General features: G+C 41.6%; 1 protein-coding gene and 1 long non-coding RNA gene across 3 annotated transcripts in view; one reads left to right on the top strand and one right to left on the bottom strand.

Moving 5' to 3' along the window:
• MACF1 (microtubule actin crosslinking factor 1) overlaps positions 1–25403 on the top strand; it is a 233078-nt gene that overhangs the window by 29069 nt on the left and 178606 nt on the right. Inside the window, 4 exon segments of the mRNA XM_049093947.1 lie at positions 5988–6077; positions 8511–8606; positions 10583–10660; positions 14358–14450. Of these exon segments, the coding sequence (XP_048949904.1) occupies positions 5988–6077; positions 8511–8606; positions 10583–10660; positions 14358–14450 (357 nt within the window).
• Positions 15030–23581, bottom strand: LOC112642338 (uncharacterized). 2 transcript variants are annotated; one of them, XR_007402209.1, is made up of 2 exons: positions 23219–23581; positions 15030–16847 (listed from the first exon to the last, which is right to left on the bottom strand). It is a non-coding gene; the product is annotated as an uncharacterized LOC112642338 (long non-coding RNA). The 2 variants fall into 2 exon arrangements; XR_007402210.1 differs by lacking the exon at positions 23219–23581 and adding an exon at positions 17101–19547.

Below are 25403 nucleotides of genomic sequence, written 5' to 3'. Positions count from 1 at the left end.
GTATATGGTGGCTTATAGTATATTCAGAGTTGTGCAACCATCACCACGATCCATTCTAGAACATCTTATCCCCAAAGGAAACCCTGTACTGTTCAGTCTCTCCCTCAACGCCCACCCGCATACCTTTCCCCAGCCCCAGACAACCACTAATCTACTTTCTGATTCTATAGATTTGCCTATTCTAGATATCGTTTATAAATGGAATCATATAATAAATGACCCTTTTCTTTGTAACTGGCCTCTTTTTTTTTTTTTTTCCTAAAGATTTTATTTATTCATTCATAAGAGACACAGAGCGAGACAGGGCCAGAGACATAGGCAGAGGGAGAAGCAGGCTCCATGCAGGGAGCCTGATGCGGGACTTGACCCCGGGACTCCAGGATTGCGCCCTGGGCTGAAGGCAGGCACTAAACCACTGAGCCACCCAGGGATCCCTGTAACTGGCTTCTTTCACGTAGCATATTGTTTTCAAAGTTCATCTACATTATAGCAAATACCAGTATTTAATTGCCAGATAATATTCCATTGTATGGATGTCCCACATTTTGTTTGTCCATTTATCAATTGATAGACATTTGAGTTATTTTCACTTTTTGGCTATTATTATGGATAGTAAATACTATGAACATCCATTCATATATACATATTTTTCCTGGACATACATTTTCAGTTGTCTTGGGTATACATCTGGGAGTGGAATCACTGGGTCTTATGGCAACTTGTGTTCAGCCTTTTGAGGAACCATCAGACTGTTTTCCAAAGCAGCTGCACCATTTTACATTCTTACCAGCAATGTATGAGGGTTCCAGTCTCTCAATATCCTCATCAACAGTTGTAATCTTTTTGATTATAGTCCTCCTGTTGGATGGGGAGGATAGTTTTGATTACATTTTCCTCCTGACTTGGTAGTGATACTGAGCATCTTTTCATGAATTTGTTAGCCATTTGCATATATTCTTTGGAGACATTCACTAACGTTGACAGTGATTTTCACAGGGAGTGCAAACAGGCAAAGACCTAGGTAGTTGAAGTTCAGTCATCTTTTTGTTGACAGAATAACATGAGTCTTTGTTGAAGAGAAACATATATTGATGATTTCTGAGCAGTCTTAGCTTCGCCTGGCTGCCTCTAAAACATCTGATGCTTGGTGTACTGGACTTTTTCTTGTCTTTCCTCTCCCAGTTTTATTGAGACAGAAATGACATACATCATTGTATAAGTGTAATGTGTACAGTGCATTGGTTTGAGTTACATATATTATGAAATGATAAGCAGTAAGTTTAGTTAGCATCCATTGTGTCATATGGATATGATCAAAAAAGGAAGCAAAAAAATTACTTTCCCCTTGTGATGGCAACTCTTAGGATTTATTTTATTTTATTTTTATTTATATTTTTTATTTTTTTTTAACTCTTAGGATTTCATATGTATCATACGCAGTGTTAACTCAGAATTTTTTATTTTTTAGCTATTGGATTTTTTCTTAAGAGATTTGTGGAAAATTTTAGAGGCAATTTAGTGTGTGCAGAAGAGGGTAAAGACTTTGGAATGGGACAGACCTGGACTTTATTGGCCTGGCCATTTACCAGCAGATTTTATTGACCTGGCCATTTACTAGTATGTGATATTGGGATGTGAATTGAGCCCTCCAAATCTCACCTCTGTATCTAAAAATTTTCTGACATAGAAGCACTAGTAAGTATTAGCTAGTACTTTATCCTTCTCTAGGCAGAGATATATCCAGTATGCTTCAGAAATAGATTGTTCTCTGTTACTGAAAATTCTCCAGGGAAAAAAACACTCCTCTCCTTGCCCCCATTACTTCCTTCTGTATCTCTCTTATATAGTTTTTCATAGTTATTTAGTCCTAATCAGACAAAGACTGAGAGACATAATAAACTAGTCTCGCTAAATTTCTTGTAAGGTGGTTGAATTTTGCTGTTCTCAGGTATAAAACAACTGGGATTTTTAGAAGGAGATGTTGAGTCCTCGATGTGAGATTAACTTTATATTTCAAAGTACTACTTTTTCCTTTTCAGTACTCTGTGGTATTTAGTGTCCTGTTGATAATATGATCTCACTTGGTCCTCATTCCTATTATAATTTATTTAAATAATTTTTTAGTGCCCATTCCTGATTTTAATGCCCTATGCTCAGGTCTTATCTATCAAAAGTAAGTTGCTCATTGTTATCACTTCTCTTTTTAACCCTTAATATTAAGTATTTAATATATTCTCTGTTTATTTTTTTAACCTACCATTCATATATGTAATCTGAGTTCTGTTTTACCACTCTTTAGAAAGTGAGTCTCACAAAAAACACCATTATTTGTAAAAAGACTAAAAAACCCTTTCTTGGTCCTCATGCTTGTCCTGGAGCATTTGATACTGGTGATCATCCATTCCCTCCTTGATTACCCTTTCTTGTTTTTTTTCCCCTACCTCTCACTGCCTTTTTTCCACCCCCTATCCTTTGTTGATTGCTTTTCCATCTCCTGCTTTCTAATTTTGGCTATCCCCACAGGCTTAGTCCTTAGCACTCTGCTCTTCTTTCTTGCCCCAAGCCCTAACGGCCAGCATTTCCCATGTCTTTAGCTAGCACCTCCACGCATATGACTTCTAAACTTAAGTTCTCAGCTGACTCAAATTGAATTCTGGTATTTTCAGCTGCTTCCAGAACATTACTGTTTGTAGCTCCTTTGCTGCTGTTTTAAATTCAGTATATTTAAAATTGAACTTTTCAGGGTCACTGACTGGCTCAGTTGGTAGAGTGTACAGCTTTTGATCTTGGGTTGTGAGTTCAAGCCCCACATTGGGTGTAGAGATTACTTAAAAATAAAATCTTAAAAAAATTAAATTAAAAAAACTGAATTTAAAAAAAGATTTTATTTATTCATTTATTCATGAGAGACACACAGAGAGAGGCAGAAACATAGGCAGAGGGAGAAGCAGGCTCCCTCCTGGGAGCTGGATGTGGGACTCCATCCCAGGACCCCGGGATCATGACTGGAGCTGAAGGCAGATGCTCAACCCCTGAGCCACCCAGGCACCCAAAATTGAACTTTTCAAATCCACTTTCTTCCCAACCCTCACGACCTGCTTGTTTCTGTTGTGCAAGTTTGAAATCTTAGACCCATTTGAGGGAGAGCTCTTAAAATCTTGGAGCCAGGTTACATGGGCTCACAAGAGCTGAATACTAATTCTATGCTGATTGCTAAGCATAGCCATTATGAAAAATTAAATTATATAAACTTACAATTAAATTATATTTAAAATAAATGCAATAAATGCTCAAAACACATCACCTCGTAATTATTTTACTACATGTTAATATTGTCTATGCTCTTGAGGTTAATTATGTCTGTTGTATCTCTGATGAAAAAGTATATAGTGGTGTGCTGTTGTACATTTCTTCCCAACATTGCGTTTAGTGGTATTATATTAGTGGCTGGAATTTGGTCATGGTGGGAGTATGTACATCATGGAAATCAACAGATGCTACAAGTCTGAGCTAGATGTGTTATTTTGTTTAGACTTGAAGTAGTGGAGAAATTGTTAATATTGCAAATTAAAATAAAAAGTGTTATATCTATATTCATATTATGAATAGCACAAAAATATTAAAGAAATATTCCTTCAGTGTTTGAAAGCTATTAACCAATTCATCATGAACCATTTTCTCCAACTGGTGATAATCTACCCATCACCTTCTTAATCCTTCACTCACACAGGTACAAGCACTCATACCTTGCATATTTCTACCTCTGTACCTTATGTGCTGTGGTTTTATGATCTTTTGTCTTCTGTCTAAACATTTTCTAATCTTTCCAGGGGTGCCTGGGTAGCTCCGTTGGTTGAGTGTTCAACTTTTGATTTTGGCTCAGATCTTGATCTCAGGGTCATGTGATTGAGCCCTGCTTTAGTCTCTGCACTCAGCACGAAGTTGGCTTGAGATGCTCTCCTTCTTCTGTGCCTCCCCCAGCTCTCTGTCTCTCTCAAATAGATAGATAAAATCTTAACCCCACCCCCGTCCTTCTAGTTCGTCCTCTTCCAGAAAGTATCACCAGCTATTTCCAGCCTTTATCTTTTTTTTTTTTTTTAAAGTAATCTCTACACTCAATGTGGGGCTTGAACTCACATCAAAATCAAGTCACATGCTCTACCCATTGAACAGACAGCCCCCATAGCCATGATCTTTTCTGACTCTCATTCTGTTTGGAATGTTAGAATATTATAATTGGAAATGACTGTAGTACAGTTTTCCACTCAAATGTGGAAATCCTAGTATCCCAGGCTCTGCTTGAAAATTTCAGTGACTAGAAACCCACTGCTTCTGGAAGTAGCCCTTTTTATTGTCTAGAGAACTATTTATGTTGGAAATGAATCTTCTTCCTTATTATACTTGCCACTAGTCTTCTGATTCTGTGTTGTGTCACTCAGTGAAGTTGTCACTGGACTTGGAACGAACCAGAAAACCTACTGCCACTTCCTGCAGCTGTGTGACGTTAACTTCTCAAAGTCTCAGTTCCTTCTGAGGATACATAAATAAACGTCACAGGGCAGTTGTTTGGATTAAATAAATAAAATGAGACTCTGACTGATTATAAAGCACAGTAGTTAATGGCAAAGACTAACTTCAGAAAAGACCAAACTGAGGCCAGTTTTTCCACTTGTGACCTTGGGCAAGTTACTCAACTTCTCTTTCCCTTGTTTCTAAATGTGTAAAATAGAAGTACTACCTACTTTGTCAGTGTCAGAGAGAGCTGAGATAATGTGTACAGCATTCAGCATGGTGTTTGACATTAACCACAGATTTTCCCAAAGTGAGATGTTTTCCCACGGTTTCAAGTTATAAAATTGCAATTGTTATTTTCACAAGGAAAATCACCCTCAAAAGTTTTTTTATTTCTTTTGAGAGAGAATAAACACAAGCAAGAAGGGCAGAGGCAGAGGGAGAGACAGAGAATCTCAAGCAGACTCTATGCTGAGTGTGGAGCCCAACCCAGGGCTCAATCTCCCAATCCTGAGATCATGACCTGAACTAAAATCAAGAGTTGGACACTTGACTGTGCCATCCAGAAGCCCCTAAATGGATAAATCTTTTTTTTTTTGAAAGAAATATTTGGTAGGAGAGGAGTTAACATGTAGATACATCCCATGAAACACTGGGTACCTAGCATTTTTGTTCCCTTCGCTCTCTGGAAGGCTTTTCTTTTCTTTCCTTTTCTTTTCTTTTCTTTTCTTTTCTTTTCTTTTCTTTTCTTTTCTTTTTTTCTTTTCTAAGTTTTTATTAATTTAAATAATCTCTACACCCAATTAGGGCTCAAACTCACAACTTTGAGATCAAGAGTTATATGCTCTTCCGGCTGAGCCAGCCATGCTCCCCCTGAAGTCTTTTCTGATTCTGACTGGACTCATCTGTCATTGGCCATTATATCACATTTTGGTCCAAAATAATTCTTGAGGGTTTTAGGATGATTGACTCACCATCTCCTTGTCCAGACTTTTTAGAACATTGTTTACAGTTGGTTAGAGTATGTAATAGATCTGGCTTTACATCACACATACATTTCTGTTAAGTGTTACCATTTCATATATATTGTACTGCAAACTGAAAATTCCTGAATTTTATTATTGTTTGCTGTTTCAAATTCTTTTTTATTTTATTTTATTATTTATTTTAGATTTTATTTACTTATTCATGAGAGACACACACAGAGAGAGAGGCAGAGACACAGGCAGAAGGAGAAGCAGGCTCCATGCAGAGAGTCCGATGTGGGACTCGATCCCAGGTCTCCAGGATCACACCCTGGGCTGCAGGCGGTGCTAAACTGCTCCGCCACTGGGGCTGCCAGTGAGAATATTCTTTAATATTTAAAAGAATATTTATTCTTTAATCTTTGTTTACCTAGAACCAGAAATTCTCGTGTAGATAATAAAATAATTCAAGATCAAATAAAAATCAATCTGTTTCACTCTTACACACAGGTCCGTAAACACATCAATGATCTTTATGAAGATCTGCGGGATGGCCACAACCTGATCTCTCTGCTGGAGGTCCTCTCGGGCATCAAACTGGTGAGCTTCTCCCTTTTTCTCATGAGTGACCTCACAAATGCATCCCTGCTAATGACCTGCTGGTCCATCTTGTTGAGTGCCAGGACGGTGGCCACCACTGCCTGCTTTCTGTTATGATAGAGGAAGAAGTAGAGATATTATTGGTGGACTTTGTTTCTAACTCAGACTGAGTTTTAAAATGATGTAATTTTATCTTAATGTGAATTGATGTATCATATTATTTCTTGATGGAGTTAGGTATCAGTTTTATTCCCCTCATATCTGCATTTTTTTCCTCCTTGTTCTTTATCTGTTTGTAGAGATAGTATTTAGGAACAGTAGATTTCACATTTAAGAGCTATTTTCAGAGCTATTTAGAGTTATTTTCAGGGTTATGTAGAGATATTTTTTCCAGTTCACCTCATACTCTTCCTTCTTTGATTCACCGAGTCTTACAGGTTTGGAAAGTACTAAAGTAAAAAAAAAAAAAAAAAAAAGGAAGTACTACAGTTAGTATCTGAGCACAGCCCAAGTACATTTGAGTTCCTTGGATAATTAAATATGCCTGCCTCCTCCCAAATGTGTTAAACATTGCTTGTGGGAAACACCTACATAACCGAAGGCAAATCCTGCCCAGGCTTCTTGGCTTGTCGGATGATAGTTCTTATATTTGCTTTGAGGAATCAAAATAACCCCACTCGTTGACTCTTTGTTCGTATATTTGAGCCTAATGGAAGCAGGTGATCCTCTGCAGTTTGTGTTCTGCCTCTAGTGTCATAGATAACATATTTTTCATTTAGAAAAGTCCAGGTCTGAATACTGGAAACATCTCTGGGAAGAGAAAGAACTGAAGCCCAGCCCACTCACTGCCTTTGGTGAATTCTTAGTCATTGTTTGTTGTGTTTCAAGAAGGGAATTTGTCACATTAAATTTCGCTCCTTAAGTAATATTCAATTTCTTCAAGGATTGAAGCTTGGCTTCCCATGGCCTTTTTGTCTTGGTTTCACATCTTTTTTGTCTTATGATAGAATTACTTTTATAAATAAAAATTTGTGTTTTTTTTAAAGATTTTATTTATTATTGAGAGACACACAAAGAGAAGTAGAGACACAGGCAGAAGGAGAAGCAGGCTCCCTGCAAGGAGCCCAGTGTGGGACTTGATCCTGGATTCCGGGCATCCCAACTTTTATAAAATTTTTAATTTTAAAATTGACACTTTTTATTAGCACAGCCACTACTGGTGAATTCCAGTCCTTATCTGGCCTTCATTTATAAATCTGATAAGTAATCAAAATGTCACTTTCACATTGCTGGACTTTATTCTTCAGCACTCACAAAGTTACAATTTGGGCATATCTGATGAACTCATAGTGATTTTCTATTGAAAATGATATTTTTGGGTGACATTGCTTCCAAACAGGTTGAAAACACTCTGATCTAATTTCTTTGCCTAGCTTTTGAAAACCTGGAGGTTGTTTATGTTTATGGAGATATTCATAAGATATCATCTTTTCACTGAGAACCGTCCAGATTTCTCTTTCATGTTTATTCTCACAATCTCTTTCTCCTTTAGTTGACTCACAAAAACAGAGGGTAGGCGGCCATCGAGAATTAAAGATGTGTGTCTCTCTCTTTTTTTTTTTAAAGATTTTTTTTTTTTTAATTTATTTATTTACGATAGTCACACTCAGAGAGAGAGAGAGAGGCAGAGACACAGGCAGAGAGAGAAGCAGGCTCCATGCACCGGGAGCCTGACGTGGGATTCGATCCCGGGTCTCCAGGATCGCGCCCTGGGCCAAAGGCAGGCGCTAAACCGCTGCGCCACCCAGGGATCCCTTTTTAAAAGATTTTATTTATTTATTCATAGAGATGCAGAGAGAGAGAGAGAGAGAGAGGCAGAGACACAGGCAGAGGGAGAAGCAGGCTCCATGCAGAGAGCCTGACGTGGGACTCGATCCAGGGTCTCCAGGATCACGCCCTGGGCTGCAGGCGGCGCTAAACCGCTGCACCACCGGGGCTGCCCTCTTTTTTTTTTTTTTTTTTAAAGATTTTATTTCATTTATTGGGGGGTGGGGAGAAAGAGCAGGAGAGAGAGGAGAAGAGCAGAGGAACAGGGAGAGAAGGGACAAGTAGACTCCCCACTGGGTGCAGAGACTGAGGAGGGACTCGATCCCAGCACCTTGAGATCGTGACCTGAGCCCTGAGCTGAAATCAAGAGACAGATGCTTAACCAACTGAGCCACACAGGCGCCCTGAAGATGTGTTGCAACATAAGTGTTCAGTATAACCGTGTGATATGGTCTTGATTTGGTTTTGCATGTTTTGGGAGGTGGGAGGGTATTTTCATATTTATTTTCACTTTTCTTTTTAAATGTTGCATTCAATTCCTTTTCATCTTTGTGTTGTGAATTTTCTGTTACTCTCTCATATCTTTGTGTTGGTTGGTGGCCAAAGGAGCCAGCAGGGCTGAAGACCCTCCGCCTCGTGAGCATGCCCTCCTGGCGCCATACAAACAGCGAGGAGCAGGAGGAGGAAGATGATGATGATGTCGTAGGTCCTCCTGGGATCCCAGCTGGCACTGCAGGGCCATCAGAGAGTCTGAGGTTCTCAAGGTCTCCAAGTAGCTCAGTTACCAACTGCCTTCTTCCCTCTGCCTCTGGGAATTTGGGTCCCAAAGAAAGTGGTTAAAACTAATTGTGCCTCTTGCCACTGTTAGATGATCCTAGAGTGAGGATTGTTTTGCTTATCTGAGAGTGGTTGGCACAAGAAGAATAATGGTGTTTGGAGGTGTCACGTGCCTCTGTGACCTGGAGACCCATACTGTTCTGCTGGCCTTGCTGTGTTTTCTGAGTCTGGATTGCAGAGCTGTGGAAAGTTTAGTTGAAGGCATGACAGTTAATTGCTCATGGTTCCACACTTGAGACTAACTCTCACCCTCTCTGCACTTCTACCCTTCAGGTTCTCACCACACAACATGTCATTTGTTTTCAAAGCAGCCTGTTGTTTGCAAACCACTCACTGCATGGAGATACTCTGCCTTGGTCAATAATATCTCTAGTTGCTGTAGAGGACAGTGATTTTTAACTTGCATGCTCTTTGTGGTGGGGAGTAGCAAGGAGTAAAGATAAGAGTGTGTAAGAAGGGCATTTCCTGTTTGCAGGCCCTAAATTATAGCCCATAACCTTTCTCCAGAAACAGAGATTAGGCAATATCCCTATTTCCTGTCCTCTTAAAGTCATTTTTTACCTTTTCAATATCCCTGCCCATTGCCGTAGATTCTTCAGTTTCATAGGCTCTGTCGTCCTTAAAGCCATGTTAGCTGAGATGACTGATAAAGAGGTTCTTGCTAGAAAGATTTTTCCTAAATCTTTGATGTAAGAAGTTATCCTGTTGCCCAGAGAGGCCTTAACATCTCTGTAAATTATCCTCATGTGTGAGTGTTGTTTAGAAATATTGGGGGCTCCCAGAGAGATGCTACTACCCATATCTTTACACGTGTTGGGTTACTTTTTGTGCAGTTCAACCTGGGGCAATGTTCCCTCTGTGCAGGCACCTACCACAGAACTACCTTATTATTCATCAGCCTTTAATTAGTGTACCACTTTGACATTTACAAATGAATTGGGTGTATATAATCTAGCAAGAATGTTGTCTCAGGCCCAATTTTAGTAAAATAAAAACAGCATTGGAAAATGAGCAGGAGAAAAGGCGCCAGAGGTAGATAGCCATCCCTGCATGTTCTCACTGGGCAAATGGATTCTAAACACTTTCGGAGGGATAACAGGGGAACTTTGGACAGGGCAGCAGAGGTACCAGAGGATGGATATGGCTTGTAAGACATCCAGGACTGAGCAACTAGTGGGAAATACCTTTATTTGGAGTATCACTGTTGAACAGCCCTACATCACATCACCAAGACTTTCATTGCTCTTGTTATCTCATACTGATGTAAAAGGTGGCTTTCCTAAACAGACACCTATCTGTCCGGAAAATAGGTTTCTTCCTGATTTTTGTCTCTCGTTTTTTATTTTTTAACTTGTTTATTGAGCATATATAACTCATTCCCTGGTTTAAAATTGGCTGCCTCTGACTTCTTTTGCCAGGTTTTTAATAAGGTTGCCTTTATTACGGCACAATATGCAGTTAGGACTTTCCACCTTCCCTTAAAATAGCATTTAACTGTGATTTCAGGAGCCATACAGCCAGTCTTTGTTCCCATTACCTGCACATCTGTATTATGGCTACAGAAGAACCTGTAGAGAAGCTTCGGCATTGGTTCAGCATTATAGTCAAAACACACTGTGTGTTCACTGGAGGCACAATGGTAAACAAGCATTTTGCAGGCCTCAGCATGGCGAGACACACAGGTCCTGCCACTAAAGGGTGCTTTATATGATGCTCCCATGGCTGGCTTCCACCATCAGGGATTCTTTGTGGTCTTTTAGTCCCTGAAATGAAAAAAGACTGGGGTCTGCATGGGTAGATTGGTGCAGCTAAAATTAACAACTCTTTTTGTTTGTCTGCAGCCCCGGGAGAAGGGCAGGATGCGTTTTCACAGGCTGCAGAATGTGCAGATCGCCCTGGACTTCCTAAAGCAGCGACAGGTAGGACGATTCCATGCTTTCTCTGCTCTGCCAGGGACTGTTGGCGTTGAGTCCCTCCATGGGGGGTTCTCAATGCTCCTCATGGGCCCCTGGTAATTGCTGCATTTGACTGGCCAAGTCTGAGTCTTATTTGCTAGTGAGCAATTGCATTATGTTTGGACAAATCATTTGGTAGTCCTTGCATAGAATCTGTGGCTTTCCTCAATGGGACGGTGTTAACAGAGAAGAGCAGGACACTAAAGATCAAACCTCATGGGGATGTCTGGGTGGCTCCGCAGTGAGCCTTCAGCTCAGGGCGTGATCCCGGGGTCCTGGGATCAAGTTCCGCATCTGGTTCCCTACAGGGAGTCTGCTTCTCCCTTTGCCTATGTCTCTGCCTCTCTCACTGTGTCTCTCATGAATAAATAAATAAAACCTTTAAAAAAAAAAAGATGAAACATTATGGACTCACTTTAGGTGGAGGTCAAAAGGAAGATGGGAAATTAAATTGGCAAAGAAGATAGAAAAAAAGTACATTGTCCAGGAAGAGGGAAAGCCAGAAGGCTACATGATCCTGAAAAGTAGAGGAGGGGCTGGTCAGGATTGCCGTTGTGCTGGAGCCACGTCAGACCCGAGGGAAAGATCTGAGCCATCAAGCATTGTTGACTTAAGAGAATGGTAGGAATAGAACAGAAAAGCAGATGTAGTGTTAGTGGGCCTGGATATAGGAGGGGAAGAAAGAAGTTTCCCACATGTTTTTGGACATAGGAGGAGAAGCCAGTGAAAAGAAGCAGACAGAAATGAGAGTAAGAAGGAGTCCTGAGTGATAAAATGTTAGCACTGGGAGATGCCATAGAGAGGTACCAGCTGAGTTTCTGCATCTCCTAGATAACGAAACTGGGATCTGAACAGATGAAATGACCTGCCCCAGAGCGCACAAGCTGGAGTGAGCTGGGACTTTGACCTGGGTCTCTTGCACTGGGATTCAGTAATCCTGCCACCACCTGTGCTGTTTCTCCCCCTTTTCCCCACTTCCTGTTGGAAGAAACGAAGTCCAGGGATTGGGGATGAGATTCTGAGCACAGCTGGCATGGTTATCTCTGAAAAAGAAAAGGAAAATGCCCCTCTCTTTAAGATACAGGAAGAAGGAAGGAGGGAGAGATAAAGATGCAGGGGTAGTATGTGGTGGAAAGGTAGATGGATGAGGGTGTCCAAGAGTCTGTCTGCTGAGAGCCAGCTGTGTGGAAGAGATAGGTCTGGCTGCGGGTGCTAGGCAGTAGCTCGGGCCAAGCTGACATTGAATGGTATGCCTGTTTTTAGAATTAGTTCATTTTTGTCACTTTTATCAGTAGTTCTCATTAACTTGGGAAATTCTTTCTCTGTGCTCCCAGAGCAGTTTACTCCCAATATAAAATCTACTACTTTATTATTTCTCTGTTTGCTGTCATGTTATGTAGGCCCTGTGAGGACCAGGAACAGGATCTACTTAACATTTTTATCTTCATCACCTGTCATAATGAATAGCCCATAACTGACACTTAATAAATATTTGTTGAAATAAATTGACAAATGAAAAGTGGTGGGAGGATTAGTGACAGTGTTTAGGGTACAGGAGAAAGCAAGATTGGAAATGTCTGTGTGTAGAGCTGGAGGGAACCTCGGGGTTCTTAATAGCCAAGGTCGATTGAGAAGAATTGATTAGCTACAAGTCTAAATAAGAACCGACGGTAGATTTGATTACTATGATCAAAGGAGAGAATGTGTGTGTGCAGATCAGAATGGTGGATGCAGAGAAGGGCGAGGTGAACTCTGGGACAGCTCTTGGTAATGGGAAGATCCAAGTTGTAGTTGTATAGGTATCCAAATTGTAGAGTAAAAGTAAAAGTCCTCAGAATGGAGAAGGCACATGAATTGTGCAGATAGGGTAATATTTGGGTCCCTGAGATGAGTGCTAAGGTCGCTAGTTTTAGGAGTTCAGTGCTAAATCGGGTTTGGAGAGGTTGGAAGGTAGTTTGCCAAGGTAGATTTCAGGATGAAAGAGGAAGCTGTTGGATGTGGGACTGAGAAACCTGGACTTGGCTGATCCTGCATCCGACCGGAAGTGGGGAGAAAGGGGACCCATCTGTGGGTCAGTGATTAGTGATTAGAAAACGGTATTCTCAGTCTAGAAGGGCAGCTTTTCCTACCCTCAGTATATAGAAGAGCAGATGGAGATACTGGTGCCTTAGTCTGTTCAGGTTGCCATAACAAAAATACTATCCACTAGGTGGCCTATAAGCAGCAGAAATGTATTTCTCACAGTTCTGGAGACTGGGAAGTCCAAGAGCAAGGCACTACTGGCAGATTCAGTGTCTGGCAAGGGCCTATTTTCTGGTTCATAGTCTGCAGTCTTCTGGCTATGTTCTCACCTGGCTGAAGGACGAGGGAGCTCTCTGGGGTCTCTTTTACAGGGGCACCATTCCTACTCAGGATGGCTTCACCCTCATGACTTAATCATCTCCCAAGGCCCCACCTCCAAATACCATCACATTGAGTGTTATGATTTAACATAATGAATTTGGAAGGGACACAAGCAGTTAGCCTGTAGTATCAGGACACAGTAGGGGAGAAGTGACGCTTGTTTGAGGTCACTGGAGTTCTCTAGAGACATGCAGATTTCAGTTCAGTTGAAGAGATAAAGGCAGAGAAAACAATTGAACAGGAGCTCCGTGTAGGTAGGACAGAAGAGGCTTGCTGAGCTGGTTTTCCAGGTATCCTCAGTTTTAGCACTGAAAGTCCCACATCCCAGGAAATCTCTGCTTCCAGCACATGGGACGGTTGCTGCCCTAGCAGGGGATAGGGCCCGTGTGTCTATGCACTTTGTGTTGTTGGAATGCAATCTTCTAAGTAAACGCAGATGCTACTGGAGGCTTGGCCAGGTGTGGATATCTTCAACAGAGGAGGGAAAATGGAGGTGGGAGCAGGCCAAAGACTGGCAAGGAAGGAGAGCTTGGGGAAAAAAGAAACAAAGTCAGGGCTGTGATGACTTAATAAAAAAGCAAGTCAGGATACCATGTGCTTATGGGGTTGCCTCACTGATGGGAATGCAAATTGGTGCAATCGTGCTGGAAAATAGTTGGCAATTTCTTTAAAGCAGAACATACACCGTATGACCCAGCAGTCCCACGCCTGCACATTTACCCTGTAGAAATGAAAGCATATGCTCATGAACCTAGGAGCTTTATTCATTATTGTCCCAAACTGAAAACAACCGGAATGTTCTTCAGTGGATGAATGGGTAAACACAGTGTTGTCTGTTGATACAAGGGAATACTACCCAGCAACAAAAAGGAGCAAACTACTGGTATATGTGACAGTGTGGATGGAGATCTCAAGGGCATTATGCTGACTGGGAGAAAAAAAAAAGCCATTATCAAAGTCTTACTTATTCATACAACATTCTAGAACAAGTAAAACTGAGAACGGATCAGGGGTTGGCCGGAATTAGTGGTAGGGCCAGAGTGTGGACTACAGAGGGGCAGTGTAACATCACCTTTCTTGGGATGACATAACTGTTCTGTTTCCTATAGTGTAATTACCCACATCTCTATAGATGTGAAAACTCATAGAACTGTGTGTGCATGTGCACACAGTTTAATTGTATACAATGATGAAAATCTATAAAAATGAAATCAGAAAGTCCCCAGAGCTCTGAGATCAGCTTCTGTTTCTTTTCCAGGTGAAACTAGTGAATATTCGCAATGATGACATCACGGATGGCAACCCCAAGCTGACCCTGGGCCTGATCTGGACCATTATTTTGCACTTCCAGGTAGGGCCTGTGAAGTTTGGGGCCACTGTTGCTTGGCTTGAACATTACCTAGAAAGAACTAGAAGCTGTATGGACATCCATGGGCTGAGCCCCTAGCCTTCCTTCTCTGTGTGTGGGAGTGGCTTGGGGACAGAGTAGTCTAAACCCAGGACTTCCTGCTCATTTGCATGCTAAAATGGGATTTTTTCATTTGTCTGGTCTGCGTGCTGGCAGTCGGGTAAGAAGTCTGCTCTGCTGAGTCAAAACTGGCTCTGTGGGGACTCAGAGTGTATGAAAGGTTTGATGCTTTAGGAGGGTGGAGTGAAGGCTTATAATCCTGCTTTGATGTAGACTTTTCCTCATCTCTAATGATCTTAAAACAAGCCAGGTTAATTATAGCACTGCCTTAGTCAGTTTGGGCTTCAATAGAGAAATACAGGCACACCTTAGAGATACTGCAGGTTTGCTTCTAGACCACCACAGGAAAGCACAAGTCAGATGAAATTTTTGGTTTCCCAGTGCATATATGTCATGTTTACACTATACTATATAGTCCATAAGTGTGCATTAGCATCAAATCTTTAAAAAAGTATGCAGATCTTAATTAAAAAATACTTTATTGCTAAAAAACTCACCCTCTGAGTTTTCAGTGAGTCATAATCACTGATTGCACATCACCATAACAGATATAATGAAAAATTTTGAACTGTTGGGAGAATTACCAAAATGGGACACAGACACGAGGTGAACAAATGCTGTTGGAAACACGGCACCGACAGACCTGCTCGACGCAGGGTTGCCCCAGACCTCAGAGTGCAATAACGTGAAGTGCAATGAAGTGAGGTGCACGTATGTCATGGACCAGGTGGCTTAGCCAACAAACACTTTCTTCTTGTTGTTCTGGAGGCTGGAAGTCTGAGATGAGGGTGCAGCATGTGCAGATTCTTGGTGCAGGCACTGTTCCTGGTTATCTCCTCACAGGAGCTTGCACGCAGAGAAAGAGATCTCCTGTCTCTTCATCCTTTCATAAGGGCCTTCATCCCATTATGGGGGCTCTGTCCTCATCACCTCATCTAAACCTAATTACCTCCCGAAGGCCCCCCCACCTCCAAATATGTTACACTGTGGGTTAGGGCTTCAACACAAATTTTGAGGGGACATGAAACATTCGGTCAGTAGCAAGCACCTCAGAGGCCGGGTTTGTATATATGTACTTGTAAGCGCAAGCTTGTCGCTTCCATCCACTTGAGAGCAGTGACATCTTGGTAGTGTTCACATGGTCACACTGCCTTCCTCCTCCTGCACTTTCCTGAGAAAGCAAATCCTTTTCAAGTCTGGACTGCTGTTGGAAAAGTACAGCCTTATTTTTATGGAAAGACGATCTTGAATCATTTTAGCCCAGCCAAACAAAGCTGTTTCTCAGACAGCTCTCATACACAATTGCTGTTTATGAAGCAGACAGATTAGAGGGAGCACTTCTGGAGCCGGTAAGAAAAAGGCTAGTATAGATAACTCAGGGCTCTGGCTCCAGGGGCTGAAGCGGCAGTGGTGTCCTAGTTGGGGCACTAGTGCCACCTGCTGGGTAAAAGCAGAGCAGCAGGTGTCCCAGAATTCCTAATCACCTGAGAAAATTCTGGGTTTTGGACTTATTTCTTGAGGCTCTGGTTTGGAGGCACTGCTGACAGTCTGGAAAGTGTGGAAGTAACATGCATTTTTGTGCAACCACGGGGTGTCTTCAGGCATGTATTGGATATAGGGATAACTAGGAGCATGAACTTGGCAAGTCTGCCTTAGCAGGGTGGGAACAAGAACTTTGTTGAGCTTTCATGGAGGACTAGGGTTACCCCCCAGAGGACCCTTATAAGCCCAGGAGGAGAATTTTTTTGCTTTGTTCTTGTTTTTTTTTTTGTTGTTGTTTTTTGTTTTTAGAGAAACTGTTTTGGTTGTTTATATTTTTGGTGCAGACTTGTCCTGTGAGTGCCCAGTCAGTGTTGGTCTCATAGGGATGAGGTGGGAGGTCTCTATCCACTATGTCTCTATTTACCCTGACTGCAACTCAAACTCTTTTTAAAAGGAAGACTCGTGTCCCAAGGAATAAGAACTGAATTGGTTAATCAACACTTTGCTGAGGACTGAGGAGATGGGGTAATGGAACTCTTCTTTTCCTGAACATCTCCATCAGGAAAAAGCTTACTCTCTCTTTCTTTAAAAATTCCTTACAGAAACTTTTAAACATTTATGAAAGTAGAGAATATAATATGAAGAACTATGATGTACCCATCACCTAGCTCAATAATTCTTAGCTCTTGGCCAGTATTATTTTACCTGTATGCTAATGCACTCCTCAAACCCCAGTAGGTTATCTTGAAAGAAATCTGAAACTTCATGTAACTTCTGTACATATGTCAGTGTGTATCTCTGAAAGATAAGAATTCTTAGTTTAAGCAAACTATTATAACACTATAAATTGAGTAATTTCTTAAAATCATAAAATATCTGGTGTTCAGATTTCCCCAATTACCTCATTAAAAAAAAAGTCGATATCTTTGAATCAGAATCCCAACAAAGTCTGCATATTGCATTACATCCTCCCCTCCACCCCCTCCTTCATCCCCTGCCCCCGCCTGGCCACCTTGCAGTTCATTGAGAAAATCAAGTCTTTTGTCCTTACAGGTTTATAAAGATGCTGATAGCATGTCTCGGGTGTCTTTTGGAACAATATCCTCCATCCCTTTGTTGTCTTGCTTTAAACTGGTGGTTTAGATCTAGACCTGAGGCTCGGTCCCATTCGGGTTCCTTTCTGGGGGATGTGGAGGGCAGGGATGGTTGAGTTGCATACTCCTATTGCTGCTTGTCAGGAGGCGCAATGGGTTCAGCTGTCATCAGCCCGATCCATCAGTTCCCTATTAGCTGTTCACCGAATAGTAGTTAGTTGTTCACCTAACTACCGATTATGTTGCTAGTTCCACTATTCCATTAGAAGTTATAGAATGGTACTACTCCAGTTCTTTCATTCCATCTTCATTATTTAGCTGGAGTGCTTCTGTAAAGAATTTCACCTCATCAATCACCCTGAGAGGTCACACCTATAGACAAAGGGCGATGACAAGATCAATGCTCCCTTCTTTCCCTCTATTTATCAGTTTTCAGTATAACTAGTTGGTTTCCTAATATTCTCCAAAGATGACAAATGAAAGTTTCTTTCTTCTTTTTTTTCTTAGTATCACTTATAACTTATGGGTTTTTAACAGACTTAAATGTATTGCAATAAAATGCAACTATCATTCTTCTTACTACTCAAATAGCTTCATCTTTGACCAATGAGAGCTTCCTAAAGTTGACTCAGTCCTTTGGCATGACTCCCATAGTCCTTTTTGATAAATCTCTTTTCTTTCTTTGTGATGGGATGTTCCAGACTTTTTTTGTGTATTTCCTGTCCAAGGCTTGAAATTAGCAATTTCTCCAAGGAACTCTCATTCTTTATTGGCCACAATCTGAATGCTACTGGGTTAGTCACTTTTTCTGTGGACAGAGCTCGCCAATATGTGTATTTTTCTCTTTTAAAAAATCATGACTTTATACTGACATGTCTGAATAAAAACTTAAATTACAGTTTTTTTAAGTTTATTTATTTTTTAGTAATCTTTATACACCTCACATGGGGCTCGAACTTATGACTTTGAGATCAAGAGTCACATGCTCTTCCAACTGAGCCAGCCAGGTGCCCCCAAATTACAGAGTTTTGTTTAACTTATTTTTACTCTATATCTCTTTTACTCATTCTGAAAAATCTTGATCCTAACAACAGTAGCTTATTACTTCTTCCCTTTTCCAGACACACACAGACCCATAGATATCTATATAGTCACATGTGTATATTACATGTAATGTATTTGAACCAAAATAACAATCTCAGTGTTATTATTAACAATATGATTACTGGTTTCTTTGCAGTTTTCTTTGTCCTTTGTGTATATCTCCTAAGGATGTACAAATAATTATAATTTAAAGTCATTTGAGGGCAGCCCTGGTGGCTCAGCGGTTTAGCGCCTGCCTTCGGCCCAGGGCCTGATCCTGGGGTCCTGGGATCGAGTCCCACATCGGGCTCTCTGCATGCAGCCTGCTTCTCCCTCTGCCTATGTCTCTGCCCTCTCTCTCTCTCTCTCTCTCTCTCTCTCTCTCTCTCTCTCTGTCTTTCATGAGTAAATATATAAAATCTTAAAAAGAAAAAAAATCATTTGAAAAAAATTTGTTTTGTGACACCGTTAATTCAATGCACAACTAGGCTCATTTGTTTTTTATTTGCCTCCACATTTTTAGGGATTGCCTTTTCCCCCTTTTAGTTTTATTTCACATTATATAGACCATCTATGTTGTTCCAAATGGACATTTTAAAAGTAAACATGAGATGAAGTCTAGCTTCTATACCTGTTCCTTCCATCCTATTTCTTCCCCTTCCATATTAGTTTGTTAACCATTTTCTAAAAAAATATTTATTTATTCATGAAAGACAGAGAGAGGCAGAGACACAGACAGAGGGAGAAGCAGGCCCCATGCCAGGAGCCCTATGTGGGACTCGATCCTGTGTCTCCAGGATCACGCCCTGGGCTGAAGGTGGCACTAAACTGCTGAGCCACCCAGGGATCCCCAGTTTGTTAACCATTTTAAAACCCCTTTTTGGTTGCCATTCTGTTGTTTGTTTATTTTAGGAAAATATGTTCCTTTTAAAAAATGACTTTCTTGAGGTATAATTTACATACCATAAAAATTGACCCATATTTATTATACAATTCAATGATGTTTACAGGTTTTACAGCCATCACTATAACCCACATGTTAGAACATTTTCCCCATACCAGTAACACCCTTCCTGCCTGCTTACCATCATCCTCCATTCTCCTCCCCAGCTTCAGGCAACCACCAACCTATTTCCGGTCTCTATAGATTTCCCTGTCCTGGACATTTCACATAAATGGGATTATGGAATATGTGCCCTTTTGTGTCTGGCCTCTTTTACTTAGGATTAAATTTTTGAGGTTCATCTCTGCTGTAGCATGTGTCAGTATTTTATTCCTTTTTATTGCTGCGTACTCATCTGTGGCATAGATACACCATATATTTTGTTTATCTTTTCAGCAGTTGATGGACTCTTGGGTTGTTTTCATATTTTGGCTATTACAAATAATGTTTATGAATATTTATGAATATTTGAGTACCAGTCTGTGCGGATGTATGTATTTATTTATTATTTTTTATTTATTTAATTAATTAATTTATTTTTATTTCCCTTGGATATATACTTTGGAGAGTATCTGTGAGGACTCTCATTTCTCCACATCCTTGTCAAGGTTTGTTATTGTCTGTCTTTTGATGATAGCCATCATAGTAAGTGTGAAATGATATCTTGTAGTTTTAGTTTACAGGAAAATGTATTCTTTAACTGAATTTCACAAACATTTACAGAGGACCATCTATGAGCAGGGTCCTAGGTAGAGTCCCTGAGAGATATAAAGTGAACTAGACACAGACTCAGTCCAAGTTCACCTAAATGATTCGGGGAAATGAGAAGAGCTGCATCATAAAATAACTTGACGGAGGTTTAAAGAAGCAGGAAGGTATGAGGCAGGGAGATGGAGCATAGGATGTACTCGATAATTAACAGTTATTGGTAGCAACTTGTGATAATTATTAACACCTTGTATTTCCCATAGCTTTGACTTAGCTCACTGTACTCTGCCCTGTTACCAATTTCACTAGAAGATAAAATACTTCTGGCTGCATCTGTCTTCTGCACGCACGTTAGCTACCTGCTTTTCTCCGTTTGCTATTTCAGCATAGCTGAATGACTATTTTGTCTTTTTCGTAGGGGGAAGCTCTGCTGCCAGAGTATCTTCTCAGAGGCAACTAACTATGAATTCCAACTACTTTTCTTTGCTGTTCTTGATGACTTGGTGTTTGTCTATATTAGCTAAATGTTTGGGAGTGTGGGGAAGGGTTCCCTGCTTGGAAAGCTTTTGGTTGGCTGACAAAGGGTTATATAGGGCCTCCACTGTCCTTGTCTTGCTTCAGAGAGAGTGTGACATGTCTCTTGCTAGTTATGGATTATGCTGTTTTCTAGTCTTTTGTTATTGAGTATCCGTTAGCTGTTCTTACCGATGACACCAAAACTATGTAAAGCCAAATAGAAATGTAGAATAGAGCTATCAAATGCTAGGGGATCAGTAAAATAATCATTATAATCTCTATGGTTGGTGCTAATGAAACATTTCTTTTTTTAATGTTTTTTTTTAAATTTTTATTTATTTATGATAGTCACAGAGAGAGAGAGAGAGAGAGAGAGGCAGAGACATAGGCAGAGGGAGAAGCAGGCTCCATGCACCAAGAGCCCAACGTGGGATTCGATCCCGGGTCTCCAGGATCGCGCCCTGGGCCAAAGGCAGGCACTAAACCGCTGAGCCACCCAGGGATCCCTAATGAAACATTTCTAATACAACCGACTTTCTTGCTCCCTCTGACCCCCCTGGGTAAATACTGTCCTGAGGTTGATGTAGATCATTCCCATATATTCTTCTGTACCTTTATGACAGATGAGGGATTCATAAACACCATGTACTGTTTTTATAGTTGACACAGGTCCTATCTTCTATATACTCTTTCTTTTTTAAACTAAACTTTGTTTTTGAAGTCTATTGTGTTGATAAAAGAGGATCTGATTTGTTCATCTTAACTAATTTATGTAGACTATACTGTGAGTGGAGCCCCTTGCAGCTGTGTGACACAGCTGCTATTTGCAGTTTATTTCTTACCAGTATGAAGAAGGCATTCATTGCTACAGTGAACATCTGTGTACATGTGTCCTTATGCATATAGGAAAGTGGGTTTTTGTTGTTGTTTTTTGTTTTTGTGTTTTTTGGGTAGATACCTGGACTGGAGTTGCTGCATTATACGCTTTATTTTGGCAGATTACTATCAGAAGCAGCGTGTGACACAGTGTTGTGTTGGATAACACCTACTTCTATTTGAATGTTTATGTGTTGTCTGGATCCCTGTAGTTGGATGCCAACTTAATAATGGATTTTTTCTCTTTTGTTCTCTTCTTTGCCTGGCTTAGAACAGGTGCTTAATAAATATTTGTTAAATGAATGAATATTTTATGAATTTGATCTTCTCAAAGCTGTGGGGTGGTTAAACTAGATAAATAGACTGTGATGGCCATTTTCCAGTGCTCATTGTTCAGATGAGCAACTGAAACAGTCCAACTGACATTTTTGGGTTACACTTTCAGATCCAAATAATAGGGTTTCTTGTCTCTTGATTCTGTCCAAACTTGTTTTAATGTTAGGATTTATAGTTTTTCTAAAAATAAATTCTTCAAAATCAGAATCTGACAAAATTAGCTTTCCAACTCTCAAATGTTTATTAGATGCTAGGGTACATCTATCACTCTGAAATTAAAAAAAAATTCAGAGTTAAGGTGAAAAGTGGTTTTAGCTGCTTAGATGCGAAATTTACATTTTTGTGCACTTTGTGGCACTTGGTACTTGACATATAGATGAGGCACCATTCATGTTTGTGGAATGAATGAATGAGCTCGTTCACTCTGGCTGTATCCATGGGAGAACTGTGGGCAGTAAACAGTTAACTAAAAAAAGCTAGAGCAGAAGACCTGCAGAATGTCTGTGTCCTAGTCACCCCTGGTCGGCTGCTTTCCCAGAAGGCTGTGTGTTCAGAGTGCAGGCGAGATGAGAAAAAGGTCCAGGGGGAGGTCTTGGTGATCAGAGTTAACTTACTTAGTGGAATAGTGGAAGCAGAGCCCGTGTGAAGTCAAACAAGACTCAGGGTGCCTGGCTGGCTCAGTCTGTGGAACGAGTGACTCTTGATCCCGGGGTTGTAAACTCGAGCCTCATGTTGGGTATAGAGATTGCTTAAAAATAAAAGAAAAAACAAGCAAGGGGGAAGAAAAAAGCACCTAAACTTTGGACCCTAGAACAGATCTACTTTCCTAAAAGCCTAATCAAGAAAGAGTATATTAGGATCCTAGTGGTGGTGGTGGTTGAGTGTCTTCTGTCTTGTAGCTTAATAAATAACAAATGGGAAGCAAAGGGATTTACTATAGACTGGGCACTGAGCCTAGGACTATTTGTAGGGGTTGTCTCATCAGCCCTCTCGCGCCCCCTTATGCAGGATGTAGGATCCACATTTTACAGGTAAGGAAACTGCACCACCCAAGCAAGTTAGGTAGTTACTTAGCTATGAAGTTCCTGGAGCTGGGAATTGGCACCTATGCCTACATTACAGAAAGCTCTGCTCCTTCCTTAGGCCAGTTTTCCTCTGGAGCAGAAAGAAATGAAGGCCTGATTTGTCCAACATACGTAAGAAGTTTAAAAAAGAAAAGGCTCATAGAAATAAATATGCTAGACTTTGTCAGGCCTCTGTGTCAGCAGCCGGCAGACTAAGCAGCTGTCTTTCTTGCCCTGGAGTCGAGCGGTTTCAGGAATTTGATTTGCTTGTATTTCACGAATAAAATTCAAGCTTGGGCCTTTGGATGCACATCTAGGAAGTTCTATAGTTGTAGTTCTCTTTATTGGAGGAGCGAAGGGCTGGTGCCTGCCTAGAGAATTATGATGTCAGGGTTATTGTGCTGATTAAATGATTTCCTGTAGTCTGAGTGAGTTTCTTTCCCATGCTGGTCTCCTTGTTTGGTTTCTTGCTATGGTTTATGACCAACATAAGATGGTGCTGCGGCTTTGCACTCAGCTGTAGGAGAAGGCCTGGGGAGAAACACTTACCTCAGTGGAGGCAAGGTGGGTGCAGGGGCTCAGGAGCAGTTGTGAAGGAGCTGTTGCTTTAGGATCTCTTGCTGCTTTCCTTATGTGGAGGCCATTTCTCAGGACTCCAGGAGAGGCGGGCAGGACTTACACAGAGCCAGGCTGTGGGGTCTGGATCCTGTTGGCGTAGAATAAACAGTGGCAGTCGGGAAGAAGCACATACAACCTCTTCCCACTCCATCCAGAGCCCCTTGGGTTGGGGTCTTGTGTCATCTGTCAGACACTGTACTAAAGACTGAGGTGAGTGAATCCCATTGATGTAACGGGGATTTTTGAATCCAACTTCTAAGACTTGAGTTCAGACTTCCTGCCCCACTGCAACTTGATAAAAACCACCTGGGCCTCATTTTAGCAACTTCCTCTCTTACTCCCAACAGCTAGTGTTCTCTGTTTGAACCCTTGGTCCATGTGAGTCTAGTTGACAATTCAGAACAGTGGGTACCTTCCTGTTTTACCTAACTGAGGACACACCTGTCCCTGCCACAGTTAGAACACAGTGTAACATGAGGTTGAAATTAAAAGTCTTAAATAGGAGTTTGCCTACAGGCTTCACCAGTTACCAGCCGGGTAGCCCCGAGCAAACCTACCGAAAAGAGCAGTTTTGACCGATAATGGTTACCGTCAGAATTAAATGAGGTAAAGCATAGCTTAGCACAGTGCTTGGCACCTAACAAATGCTGGGGAGAAAAATGTCAGCCAGAGACATTACTGCTGAGCACCTGTGTCAACTCTTGTGCAGCAGAGATGGAGCTTCTCTGTTGTATTTGGAAGCTATATCCTTTTTCATGGAGCTTCCTTACACAATACTCAACCCATTTCTGAGTGTCCCCTCTTTGTCATTGGCTAACAGAATTGACGGATCTATCTGTTGTCTTTCTCTCTTCTGTCTCTCTCTGGGAAGGCAAGGAAGAGGGCAATAAATACTCTATGAAGCTAGATCTTTAAAGTCTGCGCCTTAACTGTGAGGAGGAGGCTCAGATTATATTTTGTTTAGAATAATCTTATTATTCTGACCAGAAAAATTTGAACATGTACCTGCATGGCTTGATATTTCCTTTTGGACATCCTGGAACAACAATTGAAATCTCTTTCCATTCACAGTCTGGGGGTGGCAATAATGGCAGCGTCTCCAGCCCTGGTTCTTCTTGGCCCTTCCCTGCCCGGCTGGTAGCAGCAGGCTGGTTTGCTTGTTCTTCCTCCTCCTCGCCTCTTCCTCCTCCTCCTCCTCTTCCTCCTCCCCCCCCCCCCCTCATGTACCCTTCTTCCGTGGCCTTCCCGCTTTCCCCTCCCTTTCCCCTTTACTCTTACATCCCACCCCCTTCTCCCCACCCTCCGGAGGTTTTCCCCTCCCCTGGTTTCTAGCTCCTTTTTGCTTTCTGTTTGTGTTTCTGAGGGCAGTGCTCCAATTACCTCATATTTGGAGAGAGGAAGCAGCAGCCAATCCGGTTTCTGTCTGCTTTTAGGTCAAGTGATTTCTGAACTGCAGTGAGATGCTTTGAATTTGTCTTGTTGCAGCTCTGAGCCTGTAAGATGGCTGTCTGAATCGGCAGCGGCTGAGAGAGACAGAGAGGCGGGGAAGGAGGGAGAAAGAATTGGAGGGATTGCCGGCATAGTGCGTGTTTTTCAATGTGCATCGAATCCGATGAAGCCAAGGTTGGGATTTCTCTGGGATACCAGGACCGGCTTAGCTGCGTTTTTGATGAGATTAGGAGAGGAAGGCGATGGGAAATTCACTGGGCTGTGTTAAAGAGCCGAAAGATTCACTAGCTATTCCTGAGAAGGCTCCCATATCTCCTAAGAAAAGGCTTCGGTTTAAAAGGAAGTGGAGGGGGAAGAAAACCCCTACTCCAGAGGTGTCTCATGAGGAAGAACCCTCGGAAGGAACCAGAGTCATCGAAGAGACAGAAACCCAACTGAAGTTAACAGTGAGTCTCCAAAAGGAAGAAGGGGCAGGAGGGGTAGAGCATCCCCCCGCAGACGTTTCGCTGCCTCGGGACTCGGCCCCCAGCTCAGGGGTGGGTGATCAGGGGATGATCGTGCAGGTGAAGGAGAGATTCCAGGGGGAGATCCAGACTGCTCACCTTTTGTTAGAGAATGAGTCATCAGTTGCCGGAGGAGTCTGGGATTCCCTGGAAGAAGGGATGAC

This window comes from Canis lupus, chromosome 15 (genome assembly GCF_003254725.2).
Source record: "Canis lupus dingo isolate Sandy chromosome 15, ASM325472v2, whole genome shotgun sequence".
NCBI classification, from domain to species: domain Eukaryota; kingdom Metazoa; phylum Chordata; class Mammalia; order Carnivora; family Canidae; genus Canis; species Canis lupus.
The sequence above is the reverse complement of the archived record's forward strand: the minus strand, read 5'-3'. Positions and strand labels throughout refer to the sequence as shown.